Genomic DNA, 27115 nt, shown 5'->3' with positions numbered 1-27115 from the left:
ATGATTCAAGCAAATTTATCACTCGCCATTCATTAATTATGAGGGTCACGCAAAACTTCGGGGATTTTCTCGACCTTGCTCCATCGTCCATGCACGAGCCGTATTTTTCGGACGGCGCACAGTAGATCGAATCAATTAGAGAAGTCGGACTTGAAATTGTTGACTAAAAGTCCAAAATTTGATGTCTATTTCGTCACATTTTAGACTTTCAGGGGTTGTAATGTTGTAATAGACGGAAACACGAGGAAATCAAAGGAGCCACTTTTAGAACCTCGAAGTTTTGTATAAACGGAGTTACAATCGTTTAAAGTTTCCAAATTTTATGCGGCCTCTTCTATTGGCTCGATCCACTGTGCGGCGGTTTTTATGTCATTGTCGGATTCAGCAAATTAGCAACATTATTTTCCTCCTTTAAACCCATGGAAATGTATCGATTCTTAGAGGAACCAGGTTTTTCGACAAGAATCGATTATTTAACATAAGTTTAAATAGAGGAAATCCGGTGTTGCCAAATTGCTGGATCCGTCTCTGTTTTCTGTTAGTGATGGTTGTAGGTACATATAGTATTTTGACAGATGTCATTACTTGTTTTTCGCGAAGCCACACTGATAAAAATATTTGTGTTCGTATAATCCTTTTGGTCAATATAGGAAGTGAAACACAAACCGACCCAAATTTTTTGTTGATTTCAGAAAAGTATTTGGAGAATTTAGGGCAGAAAACATTGGATTGACCGAACGCTTGGGTTCTTTGTGTTTTACTTCCCTTATTTACGAAGTATGTCGATTTATTCACGTAGTTATCGATCGATTCACAGGTTTGTGGATTGATTCACGAGTTTGTCGATTAATTCACGGGTTTGTCGATCGATCCACGAGTTTGCCGATCTATTCACGGAGTTTTCGATCAAATCGGTGTCTATTGAATCACGTCGATCAGTTCACGTTTTTATTTTTCGATTGATTCATGTCGATCGAATCTACACCGGTTTTTTGCAATTTTTCGACCGAATCGGTGTCGGTCGATTCATTTATTTTTCGATCCATTCGTGTCGATCGAATCCATACCCTCCTTTTTCCCCCATCAAATACTCTGCTACACAGGTACTCTAGAAGTTTCCTTTCAATTCATTGTCAGCTAAAAGATAAATTATGTATGCACTTGGGCAGACATTTCGATTTGTCATCTAGAAAGACGACGTGGCTCCTGGCACGAACAAACGGTGTCTGCCTCCACCGAGTTTCCAAAAAAACCGAAGATCTGCCAGTGGATTACATTGGAGTAGAGGGATGCTCTCTCGGTAAATTCTCACGAGTTGATAACACTGCTGTTTTTCCTCCATTTGAATTCATTATAATACATCGATTCCAGGTGGAGCAGCCAAATTCGATATATGTACATCGAAGTGTGAACCCACTTATCTTCGTTTGCGACGTTGCGCGTGGGGAAAAAGGCGTTCGCGGTTATCTCCTAAAATTGTGGTACCACCCCACTTTGTAGGATGATATGGGCATTTCCAATCAATTTCGTAGTACCGCAACATTTGGGTTAATCATCTAATTTATCGGGGTGCTACTACAATTAAATAGGATACCACCACAATTAATTGGAAATACCCGTATCATCCAACCACCCCTACCTCTTTTTCTGCGCAGACTCCCTATCATACATTATTTTTTCTTTGGAAAATTAGCCAACGCACAAATGGACGGAGTTAAACAGAAAGGAACCAAGCCACATCGGGATCGAACCAAGAAAAAGAGGTTTAAAGTTTGGCTTCTGCATAAGACTCAATGGAAACTATAAACTTCAAGTTCAATTTCTGCAAAATTTGCTCCAACAAAAACTTTGAATTTTTGGCGACAGATAGTAGAGCAGTGGTTGAGTTCAAAACCACTTATAATTCCTTTTTTTCCAAAATGTGGGTTGGTTCCTTTCTGCTTAACTCAGTCCAAATTTTGTAATTTCTTGAAAACTTCCTTGATTTTTATCCTCTACTAGCCGTTCTGGACGCGCTTTGCGCGTCCGTCACGGCCAGCCAGGGGCCCGCGCCCCCTGGAACCGCGATCACTCGCTACGCGAGTGACATTCGGCTCGCTCCGCGAGCCATTTTTCTCCGTGATTGGACGTTTGATCACCAAGATGTATACATTTTGGAGACTCTGGAGGCAAAAATGATTTCGTCATAGAACCTTGTTGCCGGAGTGTGCCATCATTTGCACATGAATAGATGTATGGAGATGAATCGATGATGGGGATCGATCATTTCTTCAAAAACGCATTTGACTGGGACGTCATTCCATCGGGTGGCGGAAAAAGACAATCCATGGATCTCCCTCCGCGATTTCACTCGCTGAAGTAGCAAAAGTTCATCTTTACCTCTTGCCCACTCGTGTTTTTTCCTTATATTTTCATCGCATATAGATTTCTCTAATGTTTTTGTTTTATTCTCTCTGATTGCATATTAGTAATCATATCGTCATTTAATTTCCTTCCCTTTTCCTTTTTCCTTTTCTGTAGCATCTCTGTCCATTTACAATTATTATATTTTAAAATAGCTTTCCCCTAGTATACAGTTGATGCTTCAAACGGAATCAATTGTTTTAGTGACATTTCCGGCTAAATCATGGGTTTTCCCAGGAAGGCAGCCTCTCGTCCCTTCCGGACTCTATTATTGCCAGATTAAGTTGCTTTTTTAGCACTTTTTCCAATTCAAATCCATGTAAAATATTCACATTTATCGCACAATCTGCCAATCTCTCGAGTGAAATAGAAAAAGGTAGAATCGCTGAAAGTCTGAATCCTTCGAAGTTTATATTAATGATGGGCAGAATATTCTATTAGATTTCATGCTCTAAAGTTGGCTTTTTCGCTTAAGAATAGGTTGTAAAACAGGAACGGAAATTTCGAGGCACCGCAATGGTGATACGTGTTTTCGCAATTTGGTCATTGATATGACAATTCGTTTTTAAAATGGTCTGCATAGTGCATGCAAGATGTACTCACTCGTAAAGGCACTCTGGTCGGTCATCACTCAGAGAATTTTCCAGAGGCGCACTAGTGTATGAATAAAATGCTCAACCGCGAAATAAATGATTCATAGAGAACTGAGGAATTTCCACAGACATGGACGTGACGAGGAAAAACAATAGATGAATAAATAATGTAAAGCCTAGTTTCTTGTCAATTGAATTAATTGGAAACTAGGGAATTTTACAGGCACTTTTCCTAGTCAGTTTTTCAATGTTGTCTTGAATTCAAAACCTGCGTACACGTATCCTTGAAAAATATCGACGGTGAAACTACCAAACCACGTATCTCGTTTGCGGTGTTTAAAAATCTACGCTCGCATTTTATTTTTTTGAAGTTGACCAAATCAATATCATTCCTTGAAATTTTCACAGAATTTTCTCCGCACGATGAGGAAAAATCACGGAAATTTTCAAGACTGGACGTTAAGTAGTTTTTCATTTAAAAAATAAAGTATGACAGGAAGTCTGCGACGTTGCAAACCGAGATACGTGGTTTGGTAGTTTCACCGTCGCTATGTAACTCAATTTAAGGAGTTTGGACCGTCATCATTTTAGAAGCGAAAATTTAAAAAATCGGTAACGCCAATCGGTGCTACGACGAATGCTGCTGAAACTGTGCAGCTAACACTTCTTATTATGAAAATAACACCAAAATGTAGAAAAAAATTCTGATTAAAAAGTCCATGAACCGTGAGATGTTCGTTGCGAAAACCCTTTTTATCAATCCTTTACCATAGGTTTAAATGACAGATGAATCGATAAATCGCAAAGCATGCCACGCCACTGATTGCGAGTAAGGGAGGTTTGGGGATGCCTGCAACACTGCTCTCCAAAAAGGACAATTTAGGAGACAAAAGAGATTTTTAACGTCGCAAACTAATATTAGTATTTTTCGATTTTAGTCATCGATATTGTATTATCAAGCGATTCTAAATGGTAATTGTCCAAACGATGCACTGAATTTTCGACTCTTAATTTGGGTCGAGTAATTTGATAGGCCATATTGCTTTAAAAGTGGTGGTAATTCACACGTGGTTAATTACGCTGCCGTGCTAAGGAAAAACGCCGTATAGACATTCGATAGTTGCCAAATTTCCTTCGATAAAATGTTTATTTTTGAAGAAAGTAACGAATAAAGTTCCGAGAAGGTTTTCAAGAACTTTATGTAAAATCGCAAATAAAATTATCTGGAAAATTGGAAGAAAAATATTTACAAAATTCCCGGCACTGCGTGATTTACCTATGGAAATTTGGCAACGCCTAAAGGTTCATACGGCGTTCTTCCTTAGCACGGCAGAATGGGATTAGCGACGGATTTTGGTTTCGAGCAGTGGCCTGAGAACAATAATAGTGGTGATCAAATAATTACGACGTAAGGAGTGAAACTGCCCGTGATGACAATTGACATCAATTAGCATGGGAATACCTGCGCTCTCCAACAGTTTAATTTAGCCTACTTACGGTAAAATCGTTTCCGTGGCGACAGGAAACGTGTGAGATTTTTCAAATACAATCTAATTTTGAGCAGCCATTAAAAAGGTCAATTTTTGTAATTTTTGCTACATTCAAGCTCCAAATGATGCAAAATTACCTCCTCTAAGAAAAGATAGAGTCGTAGTTTTGTCTTCACCTTTAGGCGTACTTTCCTTGACTCCATCACAAATTGGACCGTGTTTAGCAGAAAGGAACCAAGCCACATTAGCTTTGGTCAAATTTGGCTGACAATTTAAATTCTTACAAGATAACGTTTGTGCTAATTCCTTTGAAAATGTGAAAGAATTCGCTTCGTACTATGCAGAAAATTTACTGAAATTTGCAGTAAAATCCGCATGACCGTTTTCCTGTAAAAAATTAAATTGCCCGATAAAATTTGGTAATAGCTAATGTGACTTGGATCCTTTCTGGTTAACGCGGTCCAATTATGATCCGCAGGACATCTATTAACCAGTATCAACTTTCTGTAGATGTTATGCGTGTTACGCCTCTGATTATGTTTACTATAGCCGTGTGCTAAGCACTATAAAAAATCTAGCACTGGTGCCCATTTTTCTTGGGGATCATAATCAAAATTATAATCAGCACTAAGGAACTAAGCAGGTACTTTTTATCCGTGTATATAAACTTTCTTTTCCCAAAGAACAAGTAGTCCTATCGCCCATTAAGCCAACCGTCACGACGCGATAGGGAGGATAGCAATACTGCGTCCTAAGGAAGAACGCCGTATGAGCCTTCAAACGTAGCCAAATTTCCTTCTCTAAAATAAATATTCTAGTGGTAACTCACAAATATTTAGATTCCAATTTTTCGGAGAACTTTATCCGGGTTTAGATCCATAAAAAGTGTGAGAGTTTCGAGAAAAAATAATCATCAGTTTCCTCAAAAATTAATATTTCCTTGCAACAAGTTGGCAACGTTTGAATGTTGATGTGGTGTTTTTCCTCAGCGCGGTAGAATATTGGCCGGATGGAAAAATAAGTTGTTAATCTGAAACCCGCTATGCAGCGCTAGGGCTTCTCAACATTGACCCTAATTCAAACCCCCGACGTTTTCCCGCGAAAACACCCCCGACTCGGACGGCGCGGCGTCATGACGGAGGATAACGTCACCTCGAGGGGAGGGGGATCCAGGGGTAGCAAAAAGTGGGGGAGGGGATGAAGAGAGGAAAGCTCAACGGCTAATAGGCAGGTAATAATGATGTAACACTTCAAAAGTCGCCATTGCATCACGAGTTGTGTCATGTCCTGTCCGCTGCTGCCACACCGAAAAAAAGTGAAGTTAATTTAACATTCTGGATGTAAAAAAAGTGTGCGAGAACTTACGAGATGCTGAATTACCCGCTTCAACAGTTACTTTAACAATGCTAAGATTTAATACTACCTGCTGTGGCGGGTAATTCAGCATTTTATAAATTCTCGCACACTTTTTTTACATCTGGAATGTCAAATCAACTTCACTTTTTTTTCGGTGGGGTGCAAGCTTTTTTTTTAAAAAAAAAAAAAAAAAAAAATGCGAAATCGGCGCCGGAAGAAATACAATGCATGGTCGAGGAAATATTATTATCAATCAATTACTTACATATAACTTTCAGAATGTAGATCTTGATAATGCATATTCGGCGCAAGTTGTTACAGTATGAAAAAGTCTATGTGATTACGTTTTCAGAAACAATAATTCGTCGCTCTCCTGACATAAAAGCATAACCACACTCTGCAAATGAACCCTGAAGTCCATACATTACAATGCTTTCCCGGGCTTATCTCAAGGTTCACTTACGCTTTTTTGTCTGCCGAGCGACGAAGTGCATCATATCGCTTTGATCTGGGTCTGACTCTGATCGGTGATTCAGATAATTTTCAAACGGTCGTGGAATGAGGGCACTAGAGAAGGTACAAACTTTAACGCCTCAATATGTTTTCTTATCAAGATTTCACGTATAGTTGGGCCCAATAAAACGTATAGTTGGCGCCCAATGAAAGTTCCGGGCGTAGCACCCACAGCAATCGCAGCTACGCTACGGCTCTAGCACCCAAAATTTTTGCCCTCTGAGCCCGGAACGGACGATATGTCTGCATAGCCTGTAACTTTTTGTTTCAGTGTGGAGAAAGACTCGAATCATTGAATTCGAATCTCTCAGGGCTTTCTCACGCTCCCTTAAAAATTGATATTTTTAAATTAAATCCAACCGCACTCGAATCCATCCCGGCGAAGATGCTCGAGTCTCGGATTACCATTCTGGAAGTTGTAGGCGGGTTCGGCAGGTGGGACGAAACTCGTCGGATCGAGTTACTCACCCCGGGATGGGTCTGCAACCCGTCGCGGCCGACCGCGCAGCTGGTTGCTGTCAGAAACAGGAAGGCGTCCGCAGAAGAAACGCGCGCGAGGGGTGGGGCGGGGGGAGGGGGATCCGGGTGGCGGCCCGCGGGGTTGCGCGTAAATGACGTAAGTTGATCGAGCTTGAAATTGTAGTAGGTCTGTATGGTGGGCTCGTGCCGCTCAGCGAGGGGGCATCGGAGAGGGGGAGGAGGAGGAGGGCGATATCAATGCTGAATATTTTAAAAATGTCAATGTCGTTTTCATCGCGAGATTAATCCAGGGAGATGTGGAGTTGCGAGTCTGTTTTGGGCCGCAAGACATGGTGAGAATAGGAATCGTGTGTTTTAATTTGGGCGCAGGCTTCAGGGCCCCTTTTCGGCAAATTCCATAGAGTACGTAGAGTTGAGGGGCTTAGAGGACAAGGCGCATAAGTACAGTTTGTGCTATTTCGAGGAATGCGTTTTCGAAATTTCGAAATCGAGACTTTGCATGCAATTTTTTTATTGCTTCATCTGAAAGTGCTTAAAGAGCTGATTTTGCAGTATTTTTTTAATTTTTTTCTAATATGGGAAATAGTATAAAAATAAATTTAAAAGTGAGAAAATGCACCACCTAATGACGTCATCTGGCGGCATTTCACATTTAAACACACGTATTTTAGCAGATTAGATTATTTTGTCATATCTTCTCCAATAATTGTTCAATTCAGGAACCAAGGTATTCTCTTGTTCAGTTCACTCGGTAGTTTCCATTTAAATACGAAATTCATCAAATTTCAGACACATGCAAATTCTCTATTATATGGATCCTTATAGCAGAGAGAAAGTTCGAACTGACACTTTAATGCTTAAAAATTGGAATTCGGCAGAAAAATCACAGCATATGCATTAAGACATGTTTTACTTGAAATCGTCGATAGCTCATTTTTTTGCAAAATCATCACCTATGTGCCTTGTCCTCCAAGTCCTCAGTTGTAATGTAAATTGAAGAGCTGGCGCCACTTTTAAGCATTTTCCAGGTCCCGAATTCCCAGACTCTTGAGTCACGCCGGGTTACCTTTTCGATACATAATCGATTATTTTCGATACACGGGGACCTGGCCATCTATTGTAAACAAATAGGACAGGAATCTCTACGTCTTACGTCGCCATTTTGATTTTTGGATCGGAAACGTATCGAAAAAGTGATCGAAGCTCGGCGCACACCGGGCTCAGAACTCGTCGACCAGAACATGACGCCAGCTCTCCCACGCACATTACGACTCTATGTACACTGTGTCCAATTCGGAGAGGGGGGGGGGGGGATCGTCCCTTCGCTCTCTGGCCCAGTCTGCCCCTGCCTATGGACCTATGAAATATCAGTGCCGTCGGAGATTTGAAGTTGCACTGGAGATAAAACACGTTGGATCTAGAGTCCAGACTCTTAAAAACATCGACAAGAAAAAGTACTCTTGATTCAATCAGAATCTAGCTTAAATCAAGAACCAAGCCTCTTAATTTAAGCGGATTTCGTTTTGATTCAAGCAAAAATCCGATTGAATCAAGAGTATTTTTTCTTGTCGATGTTGTTAAGAGTCTGGACTCTAGATCCCATGTGTTTTTTTTTCCAGTGTGCAAGAGCAGAAATTCGAAAACACTGACATTGAGACGATTATCACAGTTACACCGACGATACGTAATCATGTTACTCTGTAATAATTGTGTCTATTTTTATCGCTTTTATTGGACTAAAATCCAGCTATGTTTGTTTGTACAGCTCGCCAGTCACCGAGCAATCGTGTGAAAAACCTTTCTTCTCTTGATTTATTGAGAGCAGTTCGGTCTGCTTACTAATCTGCAAGTCGTGTCGCGAGCTAAAAAATCCGTCCCGCAAAAGATAAAAACCTCCTACTTGAGTACTCTGCTGATTATGTGGAAGTAATTATTGATAATGGACGTCTTGAAGCGCTTAAGACTTTTAAAATATGATCCCGGGACAATTTAATTATAGGCCTCGATTGTGAAACAAAATCGCTACCCGTCGTGAGGGTTTTGGTATGGACCTGGATTGATTGATTGAACGGTATTAATCAGAAATCAGCCTAACTACACCACATGCTGTCTAATTGCTTTCAATGTTTTATTTTTTCTGGCGAAAAATAGATAAGAGTTTGTCCTGAAATTGTATAAGTAGGTACATTGAGCATAATTTAGGAGAAATTCGAAGAAATGGTCAAGTATCACGTTGCTTCGTTTTACCAGGCTCGGACTGGCCATAAGGCCAATCTGCCATTGACAGATACGCCCCCTTTGCGCGCCGAAAACGCGCCCCTCTTACAGATAGCAATATAAGAAGAAGAAAAAAAATTACGACCGAGAATATGTGAGAAAAATGTCTTAAATGAACAGAAGAAGAGAGAGTTAGGAGTGAAGAAAGGTGCTTTAACGCATGATAGTGGTGAACAGAGGTCCAAGCGAACTACTTTCTGAAGCGTAAACAATTTTCTGTGAACTTTTCAACTTCTTCTTGACATGCAGGCGCTTTATTATCCCCCCTCTTCATTCGCTAAGTGTAACTCCCTTAGAAGCGATGGTCGGTTCGATTTTTAGACATACGCATCCTTTATAGACCTCTCAAGAGACCTTTAAACATATTTCCTCCTTTTCACATGACTATTGATTTGGACATACCATAGCATAGCTTGTCTCTGAGCATAGCTCGGGCAAACTTAACCTTAATTTTTCTGAAATTCAAAAATAAGAGACATCTAAAATGTAAACGCGATATATTTATTCGCGCAAGATGGATGTCCACATTGCATATGAAAAATGTTAGACGCGATGCCGTGAGTCGTGAACTCGCAATGCTCTGCTTTAGTTTGAAGCAACATTACAAATATGACAAACGCAAACAAACATAATATGGAAATAAAGCGAGGGAAAGGATGCGCGTTAACGACGGCGCAGAGATACAACTATTCCTGCTTGATGGACGTCCGTGCTGCATCTGAAAAATTGAAGGCGCGATGACGCGAAGCGTGAGTTCTCAATGCTCTGCTTTATGCTGTCAATGAAGCGTCACTGCTCGGATTCGAGAGAAAAGTTTAAAAAAGGCCTGAAGACATCTCTCCTACCATCGGCTGTATTACTCACGTAGTGCTTGAAGCACCATTACGAATAAGACAAACGGAAACAAACACAATATGGACAAAGAGGCAGGGAAAGGATGCATGTTTACGACGGCGCGGCGCAGAGATACAACTATTCGTACTTGATGGACGTCCGTGCTGCATCTGAAAAATTGAAGGCGCGACGACCCGAAGCGTGAGCCCCAAATGCTCTGCTATATGCTGTCAATGAAACGTCGCTCAGATTCGTGAGAAAAGTTAAAAAAGAGGCCCGAATACGTCTTTCTTGTCTTCGGCTGTGTTGATACTCGTTCTTTCTTCTTTTTTCAAGTTCTTGTCTGATTCTTTTTTAGGATGGATTTACAGACCCTCGTTTTAAGCTCGTGTAAATCGTAGAACTGGCTCGGTTCCTTTGGAAATAATGGTGCTTGGATGCGTCTAGTGGGTTTAATTTCAGAAGTCTGTCGGTTACTTCAATACGTTCAATTTTGAAACTTTTACTCTGTGCAATCAATAAACTTTGAACCTGAAAATAGCGTAAACTTGTGACGATTTGCTAAAATTTTCTGAACCCCTCTCCACGTAGGGAATGCCCTACCAGGAAATATCACATTACGCCTCTTTAACCAGCCAAGGGTCTACTCCCTCAGATGCGAGCCAGTCCGACCCTGCGTTTTACTGCAAACAAATAAAACTTGAAAGGAATTCAGGGGCCGTCCCTGAATTAAGTAATCCTCTAGAGGGGACGGGAGGTAAAGGAGAGCGTTACGTCATTTTGACGCGTGTTAAACGATAGGGACCTACGTTACAAAAGCGTTACAAGGAGAGGGGAGGGTCAATTATTCCGGAAAAGTGCGTTACGTATACTTGAGGGATGGCCCCTCAGGGCACGTGAAATGCAGTTAAGTTGAATGGTTAAATCATTCCAATTGATATCAATTTAGAAGAACTGAAATCACGTTTTGTTGTCATTCAACACTGGAAAAAAAATACATTGGATCTAGAGTCCAGACTCTTAAAAGCATCGACAAGAAAAAATACTCTTGATTCAATCAAAGCTTAAATCTGTTTAAGCTTAAATCAAGAACCAAGCCTCTTAATTTGAGCTGATTTCCTTTTGATTTAAGCTTGAATCTGATTGAATCAAGAGTATTTTTTCTTGTCAATGTTATCAAGAGTCTGGACTCTAGATCCAATGTGTTTTTTTTTTTTTTTCCAGTGAATGCTTCCCCTAAGATTTCGTAAAAATGAAATTGGCATGCAAATTTTTGCGAGAACAAGCAAAATATTCTGAAAACCATGTAAACTGAGAAAACGTGGGGCATCCTGCAGCAAAATTGTAGGATTTGTCTATCTTTCTCTGCGTCAAAATAAAATGCGGAAGCATTGCTTATAATATTGCAGTGTACACTCCTATACTATGTCGAGACTCATTTAAGATTGAAGCCCAGCAAATCGCAAAAAATCGGTCGTTTTCCGATGAGAGGTCAGGTATGCGATTCACTCACGGTCACAGCTACGCCGAAATGTTAACAACAATGATTCACCCACAGATCTCATTTCCGAAGGCCGTGTATAACCCGACCGATATTCAGGTCTTCGGTCGCAAAATGATGGTTCACTAAAATCTCGAGGTTAGGGGTCAATAACATTGCCTCATTGAACATTTCGCTCGTCGTTAATTGCCAAACTGCAGACATTTTTCACAATTTTAGAAACATTTGTCGTGGAAATTTGTATTCTTTCCCAATATTCGTGACAACAATGGTTACGTGATTATAATTTGACACGAGATAAAAAGGTTAGGTTGGCCGTGGATCCGATGTTACGATGTAGAGAGCGCTGTCGGACAAAAAAGGAAAATAGAGAAAAAGCACGGTGAAATGGAGAAAGGCCAGGGAGGAGGTTTTGATAGTGCAGCTAAGGTTACGCAAAATGTTACATAAACGCGATCTTCAAAGTCACTGTAAAGTTATGCTTTTAAGTTTCTGCAATGTTTCAGGTTTGACTGTTGCTTCTTGTGAACCTTGCTTGAAAAATGAAGGAACGGGACCCCTATATATCACACTCCACTAACCAGCTGGTTAATTAAACATTCAAGGTAATAGCAGGGCGATATGACACACTGGAAAAAAAAACACATTGGATCTAGAGTCCAGACTCTTAAAAACATCGAAAAGAAAAAATACTCTTGATTCAATCAGATTTAAGCTTAAACCAAGAACCAAGCCTATTAATTTGAGCGGATTTCCTTTTGGTTCAAGCTTGAATCTGATTGAATCAAGAGTCATTTTTCTCGTCAATGTTTTCAAGAATCTGGGCTCTAGATCTAATGTGTTTTTTTTTTTTTTTTTCCAGTGCAACAAATTGGACCCTGTTTAGCAGAAAGGAACCAAGCCACATCAGCTATTGCCAAATTCAACTGGGCATTTTAATTTTTTAAAAGAGAACGGTTGTGCGGATTCCTTTGAAAATTTTAAGAAACTTGCCTCGTAAAATGCAGAAAATTCCCTATTTTTTGCGAAAAAATCCACACAACCGTTCTCATGTAAAAAATTAAAGTGCCCAATTAAATTTGGCTATGGCTGATGTGGCTTGGTTCTTTTCTGCTTAACGCGGTCCAATTCGACGGTGTAAGTCCGCAATTATGTATCTCGTTTCCGTATGTTTGAAAATTTTCACTCTTATTTTATTTTTTTGGAGGAGAACAAACCGACATAATTCCTTGAAGTTTTTGCAGAATTTTCTTCGCACGATGAAGAAAAATCACGACAGTTTTTTTAAGAATTGCCATCTTCAGATTTCAATATTAAACCTAGAAGTTCATAAATGAGCGTTCTTCCGGAAAAATTAGTAACTTCATGCAAAAACTATCTCTAATAAGTGCTTCACAAACGACGAGGGTTCGTAGTATTTGTGATAATTATTCTTTCGTAATTCGGAATCCAGTGTCACGCCGGGTCACTTTTTCGATACCTAATCGGTTGTTTTCGATACAAGAGGACCCGGTCATTCGATGTGAACAAAGAGGATAGGAATTACTTGTTGTAAATATTCCACACCACCAATTTGGATCGAAAATATATCGAAAAAGTGACCGAAGCTCGGCGCACACCGGGCTCGGGACTCGTCGACCAGAACATGGCGCTAGCTCTCCCATTCACATTACGACTCTATGTACTCTATGAGGTAAGATGAAAATTGCTCCCTTAGAATTGTCCATAAGGGTGTTTTGAATCCCCGAAATTAGAAGAGACAGGTGGAAACTTCTAATTCCGGAGTTCAACACTTCCTTTTGAACATTGAACCACTAGACAAGGTACGAATTTAAGCATTCTGATACATGTTTTCTAATCAGAATTTCACTTAGAGCACGATTTGCACAACGAAAATTACTTAAACCAACAACTGACGAAGATATTAACATTTTTATTTCACATTAGTTACGAGGAATTTGAACTGCCGGCTCACAAGAAACTCAAGGCTCTACGTGAGTCAAATCGCGCACTACAACGGTTTCAGCAAGCTTCTCAATCGAGCAATGTTCATTTCCCACCATGTATTTTTCAAACTATAAGTAATTTTCTATAGCTGAGCCAAAGCGTCAAGATTGAGGTTGCTAGATTTTTTTTTATCGCAGAGACGTTTATGATAACGTTTAGCGCGCGATGTGAATCACGTAGAGCATTGAGTTTTCATGGGCGGGTGGTTTCAATTCACGCACCAAGAATCATTTAATATCTTCGTAAGGAGTTGATTTCGGTAATTTTCCTTGCGCGAATCGTGTTTTACGTGAAATTTTGGGTAAGAAACATGTATTAGAATGCTGGGATTCGTACCTTGTCTAGTGGTCCATTATAAGGGAGCAACAGTCATTACCCTTAATTTGGCTGTTGACCTACCTATTAGATTACTGTTGCCCCCTCATAATTGTGTTATTAAGTAAAAGCTCCCACGCTCTCCCCGAAAGTAAAAGCTCCCACCTGTCGCTGGGAGCACAGTAGAGGGTCTCTCGTCTCTGACTCCCTCTACCAAGTTACTCCAGGGTGTCCGCCAGGCGCGAGCCGTGAAAGTTAAAAATTCATGGGCTCAGGTTGTTGATCCTTTTCTCGAAGACGGGAAAATGAAAAATGGGTGAATTTAAGCAGCGATCACCTCTGCGCGAGCTATTCTCGTCGATCGGGGATCGGACTCGGTTGAACCCGGGCCGTGGATGCATGAACATGAAAGTCGAGATTTGTAATGCTCGGAGATAATGCGCATACGTAAATAAAATCCACGTAATAGGTAAACAGACGGAAATCTGGGGCTCGGGATCTGATCCGGATATCGAAGTCGGAGGTGGAAATAGCTCCGGTGACGAGTAAGGAGCATGGAATTACGCAATCCCGGGTATTATCGCATCATGTTAAAAACTCCGCCACCCCTGCCCTCGGCTGACAACCGATAACGCGCGAGAGGTCACTCTCAGTGTAATGAAACCAATTAGGCGCTCGGCTAATTGGCAGCCAAGGCAAAAGGTTCCAGCTTGAGAACTACCCTGGTAGCATCGGCTCTTCAAAAAAAAGGGGTAATGGCGGAATCATACGCCGAATTTGGCAGCTGAATATGGAGGTCAACAGTCATGGCTCGACGGCTGAAATTTGTAATGAAACTAATTAGGCGCTCGACTAATTGGCAGCCAAGGCAAAAGGTTCCAGCTTGAGAACTACCCTAGTAACATCGGTTCTTAAAAAAAGGGGGTAAGAAACTCGTGAATGGATCTGTTGCAAGCAAGAGAAACCGTCAACTGAATACACATTACATGCCGCAATCATTGCTCTGCCTTCCCCTTAAAATTTTAGAAGCCACCTTGGCCGGAAAGCCCAATTTTTAGGAGCCATCTACTGTTTCTTAGGAGCCAAATTCAAGTTTTGCGTACAAGCCATGGCGAATGGCCACGGTGCGTATGGAGAGCGCTTCATCGCTACCGCTGCTTCCCGCTTGCGAGTTCAATCAGTCAAATTTTTTTGGCGCCACGATGGCCCAACCCCCCAATTTTTAGGCGCTAAGGCCCGATTTTTTGGCGCATTTGGCGCATGGCGCCCAGGGAAGGCAGAACACTGGCTGCAATCACCCGCTGAATGTGGCTTGCGTGTCGCGCGAAATTCAGCAACGATTCTCAGCGACAATGGGATAATGTCGGATTTATCCGAGCTATTCGAATGGATTTGACACGCATCTGGATGAAAATAACTCGAATTTGTGAAATGTCAGCTGTTGAGCGATGACTATTGACTTCCCTATTCAGCTGCCAAATTCGGCGTGTGATTCCGGCTGCAAGGGAAAATTCACTCGAAAATCACGTTGGGCACGTAATCAAGTCTGAAGCGCTGAAGTCTTAGCGCGCAATCTGCGTAGTTCGTAACATGCTTTTTCAAATTCACCGCGTATAGGGGCATTGTGGACAGGTTTTCTTGGTGGCTGGCTGTCAGGTTTGTTCGAGGAGAGGGACATAATCTGAATAAACTAGAGTACCTTTATAGACAGAGTATGGCCATTCGTATCTTTTTACTACAGGAAAAGTGCGCCGCTTTTTGATTGGTCAACGACTTTTTAGGCTTCATGATGCTCTTACGGCCGTAAATAAACAAACAAGATGGCGGCTCACCGTAACATCGATAAGAAGCTAAAATTTGACAAAATTTTCAATTACACGGCAGTAACAATTTAAATTAGCATATCTACGAATAACACATAAACAACACGTTTGTTCAAGGAGAGCGACATAATCTGAATAAACAAACCATCTTTGAAACTGTTGTAAACTCTCCATGCTGTACATTTCAATTGATTTAAAGCTTTTGTTCTCGCAAATGCAGAAAGGAAAAGGAAACAAAGGCTTGAAAACAAATGAAATCATGCGCTAAAAAAAGTTAGTTAATCGTTCGTTTACTTCGGGTAGTTCTTTCTTACTCCTTTGCCTATGCAAACCTGGTCGGCGGTGACGTGAGGGAAATGGCCGCGGACGCAGAAAACTCGAAAAAGCGCGTTACAAACTTGGCAGATCACCCGCGGAGCTGAGTCATGTGTAGGCTGCCCCCTTCTGGGGCCGCATAAGATCGGTGCCTCGAGGGCTGAGCGAGACGTAGCTGGTCTGCCCTCCCTGCCCTCCAGTTCTTGGCTCCAGAGCCCTGCCGTGGGGTTGTCGCAGGGTTTGGCGCAAGCTGGGCCTAGGCTCTCCTCCTACGCCCTTGACTCCGGGTACAATGATGGCTTCGGCAGATCGGTCCCGGGGGATGGGGGGACCCTCCCTTTAAGTGGGGGGGCCTGAGGGGCGCCGGCTAAACCGGGGCCGGGGTCGGGGACTGCCGTTCGAAGAGTGCCTTAGGGACGTCCGACGGGAGGATAGAGCGTCCGATGGGCCACACTTGCACGGGGTGTGGCCTGGAGGGGTCGTTTAGTGGGTACGGAACACAGCGGCGTGCTTCACCCCCACATAACCGGGTCTTCCCATCTCACAGCGGTCGGGTCGGTTAGGGGTCGCTTCGGCGGCTCTTCACCAGCTGATGGTCGTTGCCGTCCCGGTATTCGGTGGGCCCTTTTCATGAGGGGCGTCTTGGCGACCCTCATGATGGGGGCACTGTAGCGAATTTTTCCCCTCATCACAAAAAAAAAAAAAAAAAAAAAAAACTTCGCAGATTGCGCGCCAAGGAGCGGATTTCAGAATTGTTTGATACGCTCGACGTAATTTTCGAAGCGAAATTTCTCTTAAAAAGTGTATGGTGTGGTCATGTTGATAGGACGATGCACAGTGGATCCAGTCAATGGGAGAGGTCGGACAAAATCTGGAAACTTCAAAAGCTTATAACTCCGTTATTACATGTTGCCGAGGTCTTAAAAATAGTCCCACTGGTTTTCTCGTAAAATTCACTTCAAGTAGCATCCATCAAAATTTAAAATTTGACGAGATAAACGTGGAAATTTGCAGTTTTAGTAAAATAATTAATGTCCGACTTCTCTAATTGACTCGATCCACTAAGCGACGGAAGAAAGGCTGCCGAAGAAGATGCTTGAATGGGTTCCTCCTGGAAGAAGACGGAGGGGACGCCCAGTGAAAAGGTGGTGACAGGGGGTTTGGAGGAAATGGGGGAGTGTCAACTCCCTGAGGGCATTGGCGGATCCAGCAAATTGGCAAAATTGTCTTCTTTCCATTTAAACATACGGAAATGTATCGATTCTTAGAGGGGCCAAGTGCTCCGACAAGAATCGATTATTTAGCATAGGTTTAAATGGAGGAAATCCGGTGTTGCCAAATTGCTGGATCCGCCTTTGCCTGAGGGGCTTCGGGAGGATAGGGGACGTTGGCGGCTAGGTGTCGCGGAGCGCCAAAGAGTGCTGTGAAAGCGGCTTTTATGTATGAAGGTATAAGCATAGACGCATGCGCAGCCGATCATCAATAGAGTATCCATACTTTTAGGTCGCACATGGTAAACAAAAATTCTATTCACGAAAGTTGTCATTTACTAAGATACGCACAAAATCTCTCTACAACAACTTGTCTCTTTTGTATTGACAGAGGCTGCTCCATCACCGATAACGAGAGATTCGCCTACTGAAGTATCATCCGATTTTCGAGGGGGGGGGGGGGGGGTTGGGGAGGGAGGCCCAAAACGCGTCGCGTCGACGTTTCAAGCAAAAAATCGTATCATCCTGGGCAACGTTCTAGAGAGTTCCACACTATCATTCCTGACCTCAACGATAAAAAGTTGAAGTTGTCTTGGAGCTTATATTTATTGTTATTAATCTTATCAAAACTGATTGTTGAATGCTCATATGGGTGTCGGAGGTAAAATGTATCACTTTCCGGGTCTTGTTCAGAAGGCGTCCTCCGCCGATCTTCGATTTCAATGTTGTAGTGCATCCCTTTCATCCTTTTCACGCCACTAACATACGGGGACGTTGTTTGTATTTATTCTATAGAAACACAGCTTCCCCATCAAAATTTGCCCCCCCCCCCCACCCTCTTTGGCTACTGTCTATTATGAAGATTTGAATAGAAAAATTGAGCCGGTATCAGCATGATCCGGTTGAATTTTCCTCGTGCCAAGATTTCTAAAAAAGGCGAGAGAGACGATAATCATCGAATCGATAACTATTCCTGCCCAAAAAAATTTGTTGCCTACATCAACATGTAAAAAATGTTTTGTATGGTTGATGGAGGTAAAAGCAAGCCTTCACGACGCGCTTCGAAGCAACGACGCGCCGTCCACGGATCAACCGCTGCAAAATGAATCCACTTTAAACTCCTTCATTTCGAAAGGTATGCAATTTGATCTCCGGAGAGTTAAAATAGTTGCTCGAGAGGAAAGCGTACTCGTGGCAAGAGAAGCATGGCACGGATTAACCGCTGCAAAATGAATCCACTTTAAACTCCTTCATTTCGAAAGGTATGCAATTTGATCTCCGGAGAGTTAAAATAGTTGCTCGAGAGAAAAGCGGACTCGTGTCAAGGGAAGCATGGCGCGCGGCACCTTCTGTTTCCTGCTAAAGAATGGACCCATTCAAAATTCCTTCATTTCGGAGGATATGCAATTTGTTCTCCGGGGAGTTAAAATAGTTGCTCAATCTGAAAGTGAACTTGCTATATGTACAACGGAGGACACGTTGCAGTACGGCGCGGCGCCTTCTGTCAGACTGCTATAACCATTGGCGTTTTCCGACTAGTAATTACATGTTGCTATTTTGTCCTACACATTTCGAGACACACCCATTTTGAGAGTATTTGCACTTCTTGTTTCCTGCTAAAGAATCGACCCATTCAAAATCCCCTCATTTTGAGGGGGGTACATAATTTCATCACCGGAGAGGTAAAATAGTTGCTCTACATAAAAAGAAGGCAACGAAACGGGAAACGCAACTCCGTCCGACGCGACGCCACAGTCAAAGGGGGAGGTCGGACAAAATTTGGAAATTTTAAACGCTTATACATGTAACTCCGCTTTCGAAACACACCCATTTCGAGAGTATTTGCTCGACCATCTGCTAATCGACTTTACTGCTTTCTGCTTTTTTACTGCTAATCGACCCATTCAAAATTCCTTCATTTTAAGGGGTATGCAATTTTATCACCGGAGAGCTAAAATAGTTGCTCTAGGTACATGAAAAGAAGACAACGAAACGGGAAGCGCAACTCAGTTCTAAAAGTAGTTCCATTGGTTTTATCGTGAAATTTTCTTCTAGCAGCACCCCTTAAAGTTTAAAATAAGACGAAATAAACGTTAAATTTTGCATTTTTAGTCGAAAAGTTCATGTCCGACTTCTCTGATTCACGATCTGATTGATCGATCCACTGTCCGCCATTGGCAATTTTCAACTGGATATCATCGGCAAATAGCAACACTTATACGACGATGGGTTATAAAATGTTCCCTCATACATAATCGAACCTGAACCAAAAACAGGAGTTTGGAATCCTCTTTTTCCGTCCCGGAAAAATTCTCACAATTTCCTCTTTTCTTTAAAACCTTTATTTTCTTACTTTTGCTGTGTGCGGGTAAGTGCTCCTTCAATGAATGGCATTCGTAGACCTCGCTCTACTTAAATGTATCCTTTTCATTTGCTTGCGCATATACCGTATTACCGTAACTTCTGTATATACGCGTAAACAAATGGAGATCAAACTTATCTGAAACAGTTTCTAAATTTTCTAAGAGGAGAATGATAAACTGAGAAAAACATTGATGATAACGCAACACTAATATAGCAGTGCGTACTTTAACTCAAGTAGATTTATTTTTTTCCTCTAATTTTCATAATTGAATTATGGATTTTTGTATTTATAAGGGCGTATATGTACTTTCGTGTCCCGTCTACGAGTTTACATAAGTAGGGACTTTTAACTTTCTTTTACGTTTTTTCAAAATAAAGTTTGAAAAAGTTGAAAAAAGCATTTTGCTTGGACTATATTCTACAAGTATGAATTGGAAAAAGAGAGAAAACAAAAATATGTTAATTTTGAAAAACTTTGTCCGGAACTCTAAATAACCACGGCAAAAGAATTTCGGTTAATACGGAACATTACTGTTTTTCCAGATAAACGCACTTTTTGGTCGTAAATGCAGGTTAAGAAGGAGCTGAAGTTTTTTAAACATAATAATGCTCGTATCATTTTCACCCGGGACTTCGTTCATCACTGGTTTGATTATTGAAATTGATAAAGAAAGCTATAGACGAAGAGGACAAAAAGGGTATGGATAGGCATCCTATCGGTGGAAGCGGGTGGTTACCGTGGAAAGGGTGATAGATAATAGACTAACTAACGGCAACCCGCAAGAGAAAGTTATTCCTTCATTTTCTCCCTCATAGTGTATAAGAACAGCCTATTTCGACCGATAGGCTCGCTCCATACTCCCTATGTCTTCTTTGTCTATAGCTTTTTCTATAAATTCCAAGAATCAGCCCGCCAAACCCAAATTCGGTTTGCGCGATCGAAAACTTCAGTTACTTGGAGCGAAAATTTCAATTACTTGGAGCGAAAACTTCGATGGTCCAGATGGATCAGGGCTCTCTTTCGCCATCCGTCAGAAGTTCCGGGATTCGGAACTTTTTTGTTCCAATTTCTCCTACTCCATGACCGTCAAAAGTTCCGGAATTCCTTTTAGATATTTTCCAAAGTTCCGAGGAAGTTCCGGAAAATGCAAAAGGTCCGGAATATTTCGGGGAAAATCTCAAAAGTTCTGAAATCCGGGTCTAGTTCCGGAAATTGGGAGCACTGCGTTACGGATTTGAGTTCAGCCCCCGTAACCGAAATTTTTAAAATTTTTCGCTTTCTGTAATTCATTGTTTTGTGGTCCTTTTAAAGACATCTTACTGCATCAACGCAAAGAAAAACAATAGAAATAAGAAATAGAATTCCAAAATAGAATTCCCCCTTGGAGCGGAATTAAGTGCGTAATTTCCTCGTTTCAGGAACCAGGTCTCATTGAAGATTGAAATTAGAACCTCGATTAGCTTCCTGTACCCTCCGCTCTCCCTGCCCTCTTCCGCGACCCTAACGACCGCGCTGACCTATCGCTTTGCTCCAGGGACCCTTCGGGCCGTCCATGTTCCCCAGAACTCTCAAGAGGCAGACAAAACAGAAGCGGTCGATCGAGTATTTGATTTGCAGGTCTGTGGGAGTTTGTTTTTGGGTATTATGATCCTTTGATTTGGTTAGAGAGGAATCGGTATGTGAGGTGTTCGTTTCATCGTGTTTTCACTTTTTCATCTGTTACTTTCAATGCTCCGTGAGGCACGAAAGGTCAACACTGCTTGTAGAGAAAGACAGAGGTCATTTTCAAATTTGGCATCTAAAAATACGCAGGTTCAATTCGATGCCATGCCTGAGGCTGAGGACTTTTCCCTGAGACACTTTTCCTGATAAGAAAGTTTCCTCGGTCAAACGAGACAAAATCTTGTAAGTCTCTCTCTTTTCTGTCTGAAAGTGAGGGTAAAACATATTATTAAACTTATTCATGGGTTAAAATCTTTGCACTTTTGGCTGTTGAAACTGGAAATAACCTTTGAAAGTGCTTATTATTATTTTTGTTATCACACCACTCAAACATTTCTTAGAAAGTCGGATATTTAAAAGGAGCCGTAGAAGCTTAAAAAAAACTTCTTTTTGTTTTGCAAATTCGATTTAACAAAGAAATGGTGGATGATTGAGGAATTTCAAGGTCATTTTCAACTTCAGTGGCCAAAAAAGCATAAGATTAGCTTATAAACTTTTGGAACAAAACTTTGCAAACGCAAAACAACCTGCTAGCTGATTGATGGAATTAATAGACAAAGCTAACCTGAACCAAAAAATTACTAACACTTTAATTCCGCACAATTTATTCCGATAAGCATTTCCCCTCAATACGAAGCAACGCTGCCAATTTTTTCCAATATTTTGTCAAAAACTTTCATTTGCGTCAAAAAACTAAAGTCGAGCCGTTTAGCGTTTATGATGAAAGCTTGGTGGCCACAGGATAACGAGAGAAGTTGCAGCGAATTATCAATCGCAAATAAATAATCCTGTGAATCGGGGAAGGAGATACCGATAAACATTTGATAAAATAGTTAAGGAAAATTTTATACCAAACGCACTGATAAGTGATCACTCAAAAAAGGAAAAAATTCCATCAGCTTACGGGCTTACGCACCTTTCGAAAAAGTAGACGTGAATCTAATTGAACTTTGATAATACACTTGGGCCCGGATGGTATTGTTACATAACGCTTCGTCCAATAGAATTATCGCGGAAAAAACCAGTGCGCTGGCTTGATAATGCGGTAAATTTTGCGGGGGCAAAATAGCGTCGTCAATAATTTTAACCCGTGACAATAGCCTAACATGAAGGTTTATTTCGAGAAAAATTATTAAAAAATTAATCATTGAAGGTGGTTTCTCCTCTCAATCAATACTGTGGTACCATCCATTCGCCAATTCTTTGTAAAAGAGCTTTCTTCCTTTGATCTAAAATTCGATATGTTTGAGCAGACATCATGTGAAATTGGTGAGCAAAAATATAAGATGAGGATTTAGAAATGGATCTGAAAACTTTCATCCAAAAAAATGCGAGGAATGACAAAAAATGGCAAATTTTGAGCCCCACCAATCTTCCTTAATAAAACAAAAGAATAAGAAAATGGTAGAAATGAGTCTACAGTATTTTGATGGTAAATCGTAAAGTCAGAAAATTCAGTCACAAAAATGAATTCTAATCAATATCAGTGCAAAACAGAGGTTGGTTTTCGCTCAATTTTAAACGCAAACCGCGAAGAACTGAAGGGTGTACCCTTGGGTTCAATTTTTCTATTGAGGCAAAAAAACTTTTTGTTATTTATGCCACGGGCAATAATTTCCTAAAGCATTTACAGGAACGTCTTGTTGATATTTCCTCGTTGTTCACAACGGATTCTGGTTAAGAAATCCGGCATCCCATTGAGAGAAAGAGAAAATTCGATAAGGAAGGTATTAATGTGCAAACTCTAAAGATCTCCGATAGTTTTTTCTCCGTGATTTAGTTTCTTTTTGGTTCCACTCCGTGTAATATATCTAAATTTACATCAAAACTTATAGAGTTATTACAAAACTAAAAATGAAATTAGAGGCAGAAATTTCGTTTAGCTTTTAGACCAATATATCAAAGCCATCAAAGATGAGAATTGAAGCCGATTTATTGTTTAAAATTTGGATGCTTTCATACACATTTGATTCAACTTGACTGAGCACCGTTCCGACATTTGAGATATAGTGGCCTCAAATTAATTACTTGAAAATAAAGTCAGATACTTCAAAAGGACGGGGAGGGGGTCGAATATTGTAGACAGCTCAGGTATTTTGATCTTAAATAAAGTTTTTCGTATTTTTTGCCTCCCTTTCTTTAAGGACGTCAACTCAGGCAAATAAAAGGGTGAGGATAAAATATGTTTGAGGGAAGCAATTTTAAAGTAGAGAAAAAACTTCAGAAAATTTACTTAATTGGTCTGATTGTTTTCATAACTGATCGAAAATTCCCAAACAAGGGCACCTATCTGCACATGGGGAGCTGGGAGCAATCGTTCCCCTTGCCCTCTCTCAATAACACCCCACTTTCCCCCTCAACCCACACTTTCACCCCACTGAAACCCCTCACTTTCGCAAACGGTTGAAAGATGAGAGGGTGGTCCATCTTGGAGTCGCCAATGAATTTTACCAAAGAAAGGAACAAAACTGCATTTTAACGTTGCAGAAATTTTATCGGCAAATTATATTTTGACTATACAAACTAATGGACATTTCTAATTTAAAACTTCACTGATTTTTCTTCCAATTACAGGCAAAATTCATCAATAAATCCGACAGAATTTTCATAGTCATATTCTTGTAAACAATTTAATTTTTTTGTATATTCAATTTTGCAACCTTGAAATGGAGCTGAATTCTTTTTTCAAGGTGACGAAGAATCGTCAGAGGCACAGAGAGAACGGCTTTCCATTATGATCTCGGTATAACAATGATTCTTTACGATTTATTCACACACGGAAATTGCAATTGCGTGCTGTGTTTAAAAAATATAATCTTTTTAAATAAGCCACTCAGTTGAATTCGAACAATCAAAAAGCAAGAAACACAGACAAGAAAGAGCCGATAAAGCGAAAGGATAATTTTATTCGTACCTTTTCCTGGACTTGCAAAGCTGACACATTAATTCCTCGGTTTAACAAACAAAAATATACTCGAAGCACTATCACTTCCGCCCTCGACACACTTTTTGCACGAAAACCACCAACAATTTTCCCGAAAAACTTTTCAAAATCACGAAGACTCAAAACTTCCTGAGAAGAAAACAGAAACCGATCTTTCGTCACGACACGGCAGGACGGTCATTATCGACGAATCGGCAAAAAAATTTCCGCGAACAAATAACTGTACAGTTACAGTTACAACACTTTTTGCACTTTTCTTTACATCCAAAAACAGCGCGCTCGTAAAACAGCTCGGTTTTTTCTCGCGACACTTTTTTATTCGCCTCGACAATCAAGCTCATTCCACGATTGAATTCGACTCGGCGAAGAAAAAAATCCTAAATTTAGCCGACGCAAAAAAATATAACGCCGCGAGAGTATGAAACAACACTAACTGAATTAATACAAGTAAGTACACTAATCAACGCAGACCGACTACCGGCACGGAGATTACCGAATCGAGCCGAAATAAAGTTGTTATCAGGTTTCGACGCGACTATGAACTGCGGGAATCGAGACTAGAACAGCAGAAAATGAGTGAAATTCAGCTGCTGGAAAACAGGAGAGAGGAGTAGTGGAGGAATGGGGGGAGGGGGGAGAGAGAGAAAGCTGTTGGAACTTGGAAAGAACCTTTGAACCCACGGCCACGTAGCGAAAGGTTTCGAGTGGACGATCGTCAACACCAAGACACTTGGATCGCGTTAAGCAGAAAGGAACTAAGTTCAATCAGCCGTTGCCAAATTGTATCGGTCGATTTATTTTAATGTGGGAGAACGATCGTGTGGATTCTTTTGGAAATTTCAGAAAATTGCCTCTGTAACGCGAAACAAATTATCTAAAAGTTTTAAAAGAATTCGCAAAACCGCTGTAAAAAAGTAAAATTATTTGCTGTTTGGGAATGGCTGAAGTGACTTGGTTCCTTTCTGCTAAATTCTGTTCGCCTAATCTGCGTGTAAGGAAAAACGCCGTATGAGCATTCAGGCGTTGCCAAATTTCCTCTGGTGAATCACTAATTTTCAGGAGAATTTTTAAATATTTCCTCGCCAATTTCTCAGTTAATTTTGTTTGTAATTTGAGCTAAAGTGTCTGAAAATTTCGAGGAAAAATATTCATAATGTTCCTCAAAATAAACATTTTATCCAAGGAAATTTGGCAACTCTCGAATGTTCATACGGTGTTCTTCCTTAGCACGGCAGTAATCTGCAATGCTGAAAAAAAACTCCGGATGAACTTTCAGATGTTGCCAAATCTTTACCGGTGAATACTTCATTTCTTTCAGAATTAATGTTCATTTTTCTTTGATTTTTTACAGCATTTCATATGCATTTTAATTCAGATAATTTTAAAATTTCAAAGGACATTGTTAGAATTTTTCTCGAGGACAAATATTTTTAAAGGAAGTTTGGCTACATCCGAACGCCCTTACAGTTTTTTTTTTCAACGCGGCAGTAATGAGTTAGGTGTTTGCGTTTTGCAGACATTCTGTCGAAGTGGTTTAAATGGGGACATAATTATTCCGACTGACTTAAAATACTTTAAAGACTTCGCGCCGGCAATCTGAGCAATCTCAACAGGTGTTCGCATACTTTCAAACTTTAAAGTTGACGTGAAAGAGACACTCTCTCCCAGCCAGCGATTCAAATTGACTATTCTGTACAATCAAGGAATTTTATTTCTTGTAAAGAAAACAAAACTGTTGCTAATGATGCATGATATAGTTGGAGACTTTCCATCAGCATTCATGTATTGTATTTTAGTTTGTATTTACACGGGGACTGAAAGGGCTAGACCCAAAAATCCAAAGAAAAAAACGGACATTCTACTAGTTAAATTGCAAGCCTCACATACAGCAGGCTAGAATGGCATCCATTATGTATGTATTTTCGCACGCTAAAAGTAAAATCAGGCATACCTTGTCAAATGCCTAGGTAGGTAGACGGTCTTGGTCAGTGTTCTGCCTTCCCCCTAAAATTTTAGGGCCACCTTGGCCGGAAAGCCCAATTTTTAGGAGGAATCTACTATTTTTAGGAGCCAAATAAAATTTTTGCATACGGGCCATGACGATGCGATGCTGCGAACGGTGCGTTCAGAGAGCGCTTCATCGCTCCCGCTGCTTCCCGACTGCGAGTTCAATCAGTCAAATTTTTTTGGCGCCACGATGGCCCAACCCCCCAATTTTTAGGCGCCAAGGCCCGGTTTTTAGGCGCATTTGGCGCATAACGCCTGGGGAGGGCAGAACACTGGTCTAGGTCAGCAATTCTACCCTCGAAATGATATTTTGACTTTTTTTCTGATTTTTGTCGAGAAAATGTTTCAAGGACCTAATAAGAGATCTTCGTTGGATGTCTAATCAGTCTATAACTTATTCAAAGCGAGATATTCAAAATGGAAATTTCAGAAAGGCACTTATCAGTGAGGAATAATATTTCATTTGCTGCCGGAAAATCTGTTAAGGACGTACCCCTAATGGAACGACTTAACAAATAGTTATCAACTTTACCGCAACTTTGCAGAAGTTGAAAATTCTAACCATAATTCTTCTTTTTTTAAAAGGAAAACCGGCTATATTTTTGCTTACTTCAGGCAATGCAAAAATACATAAGTACCCGAAAAATTTCAAAGCATTAAGCTGAGGAGATTCCTGTGAAAGGAAAACCCAAAATGATGGTGAAATTTTTTGTTGTCGTTGAGACAATGCGGGCGTTGTCCTTTTTGGCTCAAACATAGAAATTTATAACAACTGAGTGTTAACTTGAAGGAGATAAACTTTACAGAAATCATTGCCGGTGAATGTAAACGCACTGAAGAATGATCTAGAATATCCGAGACTCTACTGCCTGATAAGGAATACCTGGATGGCATATCATTATCTAAATCCGCCACGTTTTTATGTATTTAGCCTGAAAATTTAATAAATTCTCTTCGGA

General features: G+C 40.8%; 1 protein-coding gene across 9 annotated transcripts in view; it reads right to left on the bottom strand.

Annotated features, from left to right (window-relative positions):
• Window positions 1–27115, bottom strand: part of cyc (basic helix-loop-helix ARNT-like protein cyc) — a 154291-nt gene that overhangs the window by 92784 nt on the left and 34392 nt on the right. For 3 of the 9 annotated variants that reach the window (XM_072305549.1, XM_072305550.1, XM_072305555.1), the window contains exon 1: window positions 24120–24721. The exons of 2 other annotated variants lie outside the window; for them this stretch is intronic. Coding sequence is in view for 1 of the 7 variants with exons in the window: in XM_072305555.1 (XP_072161656.1) it covers window positions 24120–24148 (29 nt within the window). In the remaining 6 variants the exon portion in view is untranslated. Of the gene's footprint in view, window positions 1–24119; window positions 24725–27115 lie in introns of those variants that run through there. 4 more of the 9 variants (XM_072305546.1, XM_072305558.1, XM_072305548.1 and 1 more) reach the window with 3 other exon arrangements.

Source organism: Bemisia tabaci, chromosome 10 (genome assembly GCF_918797505.1).
Source record: "Bemisia tabaci chromosome 10, PGI_BMITA_v3".
NCBI lineage: Eukaryota > Metazoa > Arthropoda > Insecta > Hemiptera > Aleyrodidae > Bemisia > Bemisia tabaci.
The sequence above is the reverse complement of the archived record's forward strand: the minus strand, read 5'-3'. Positions and strand labels throughout refer to the sequence as shown.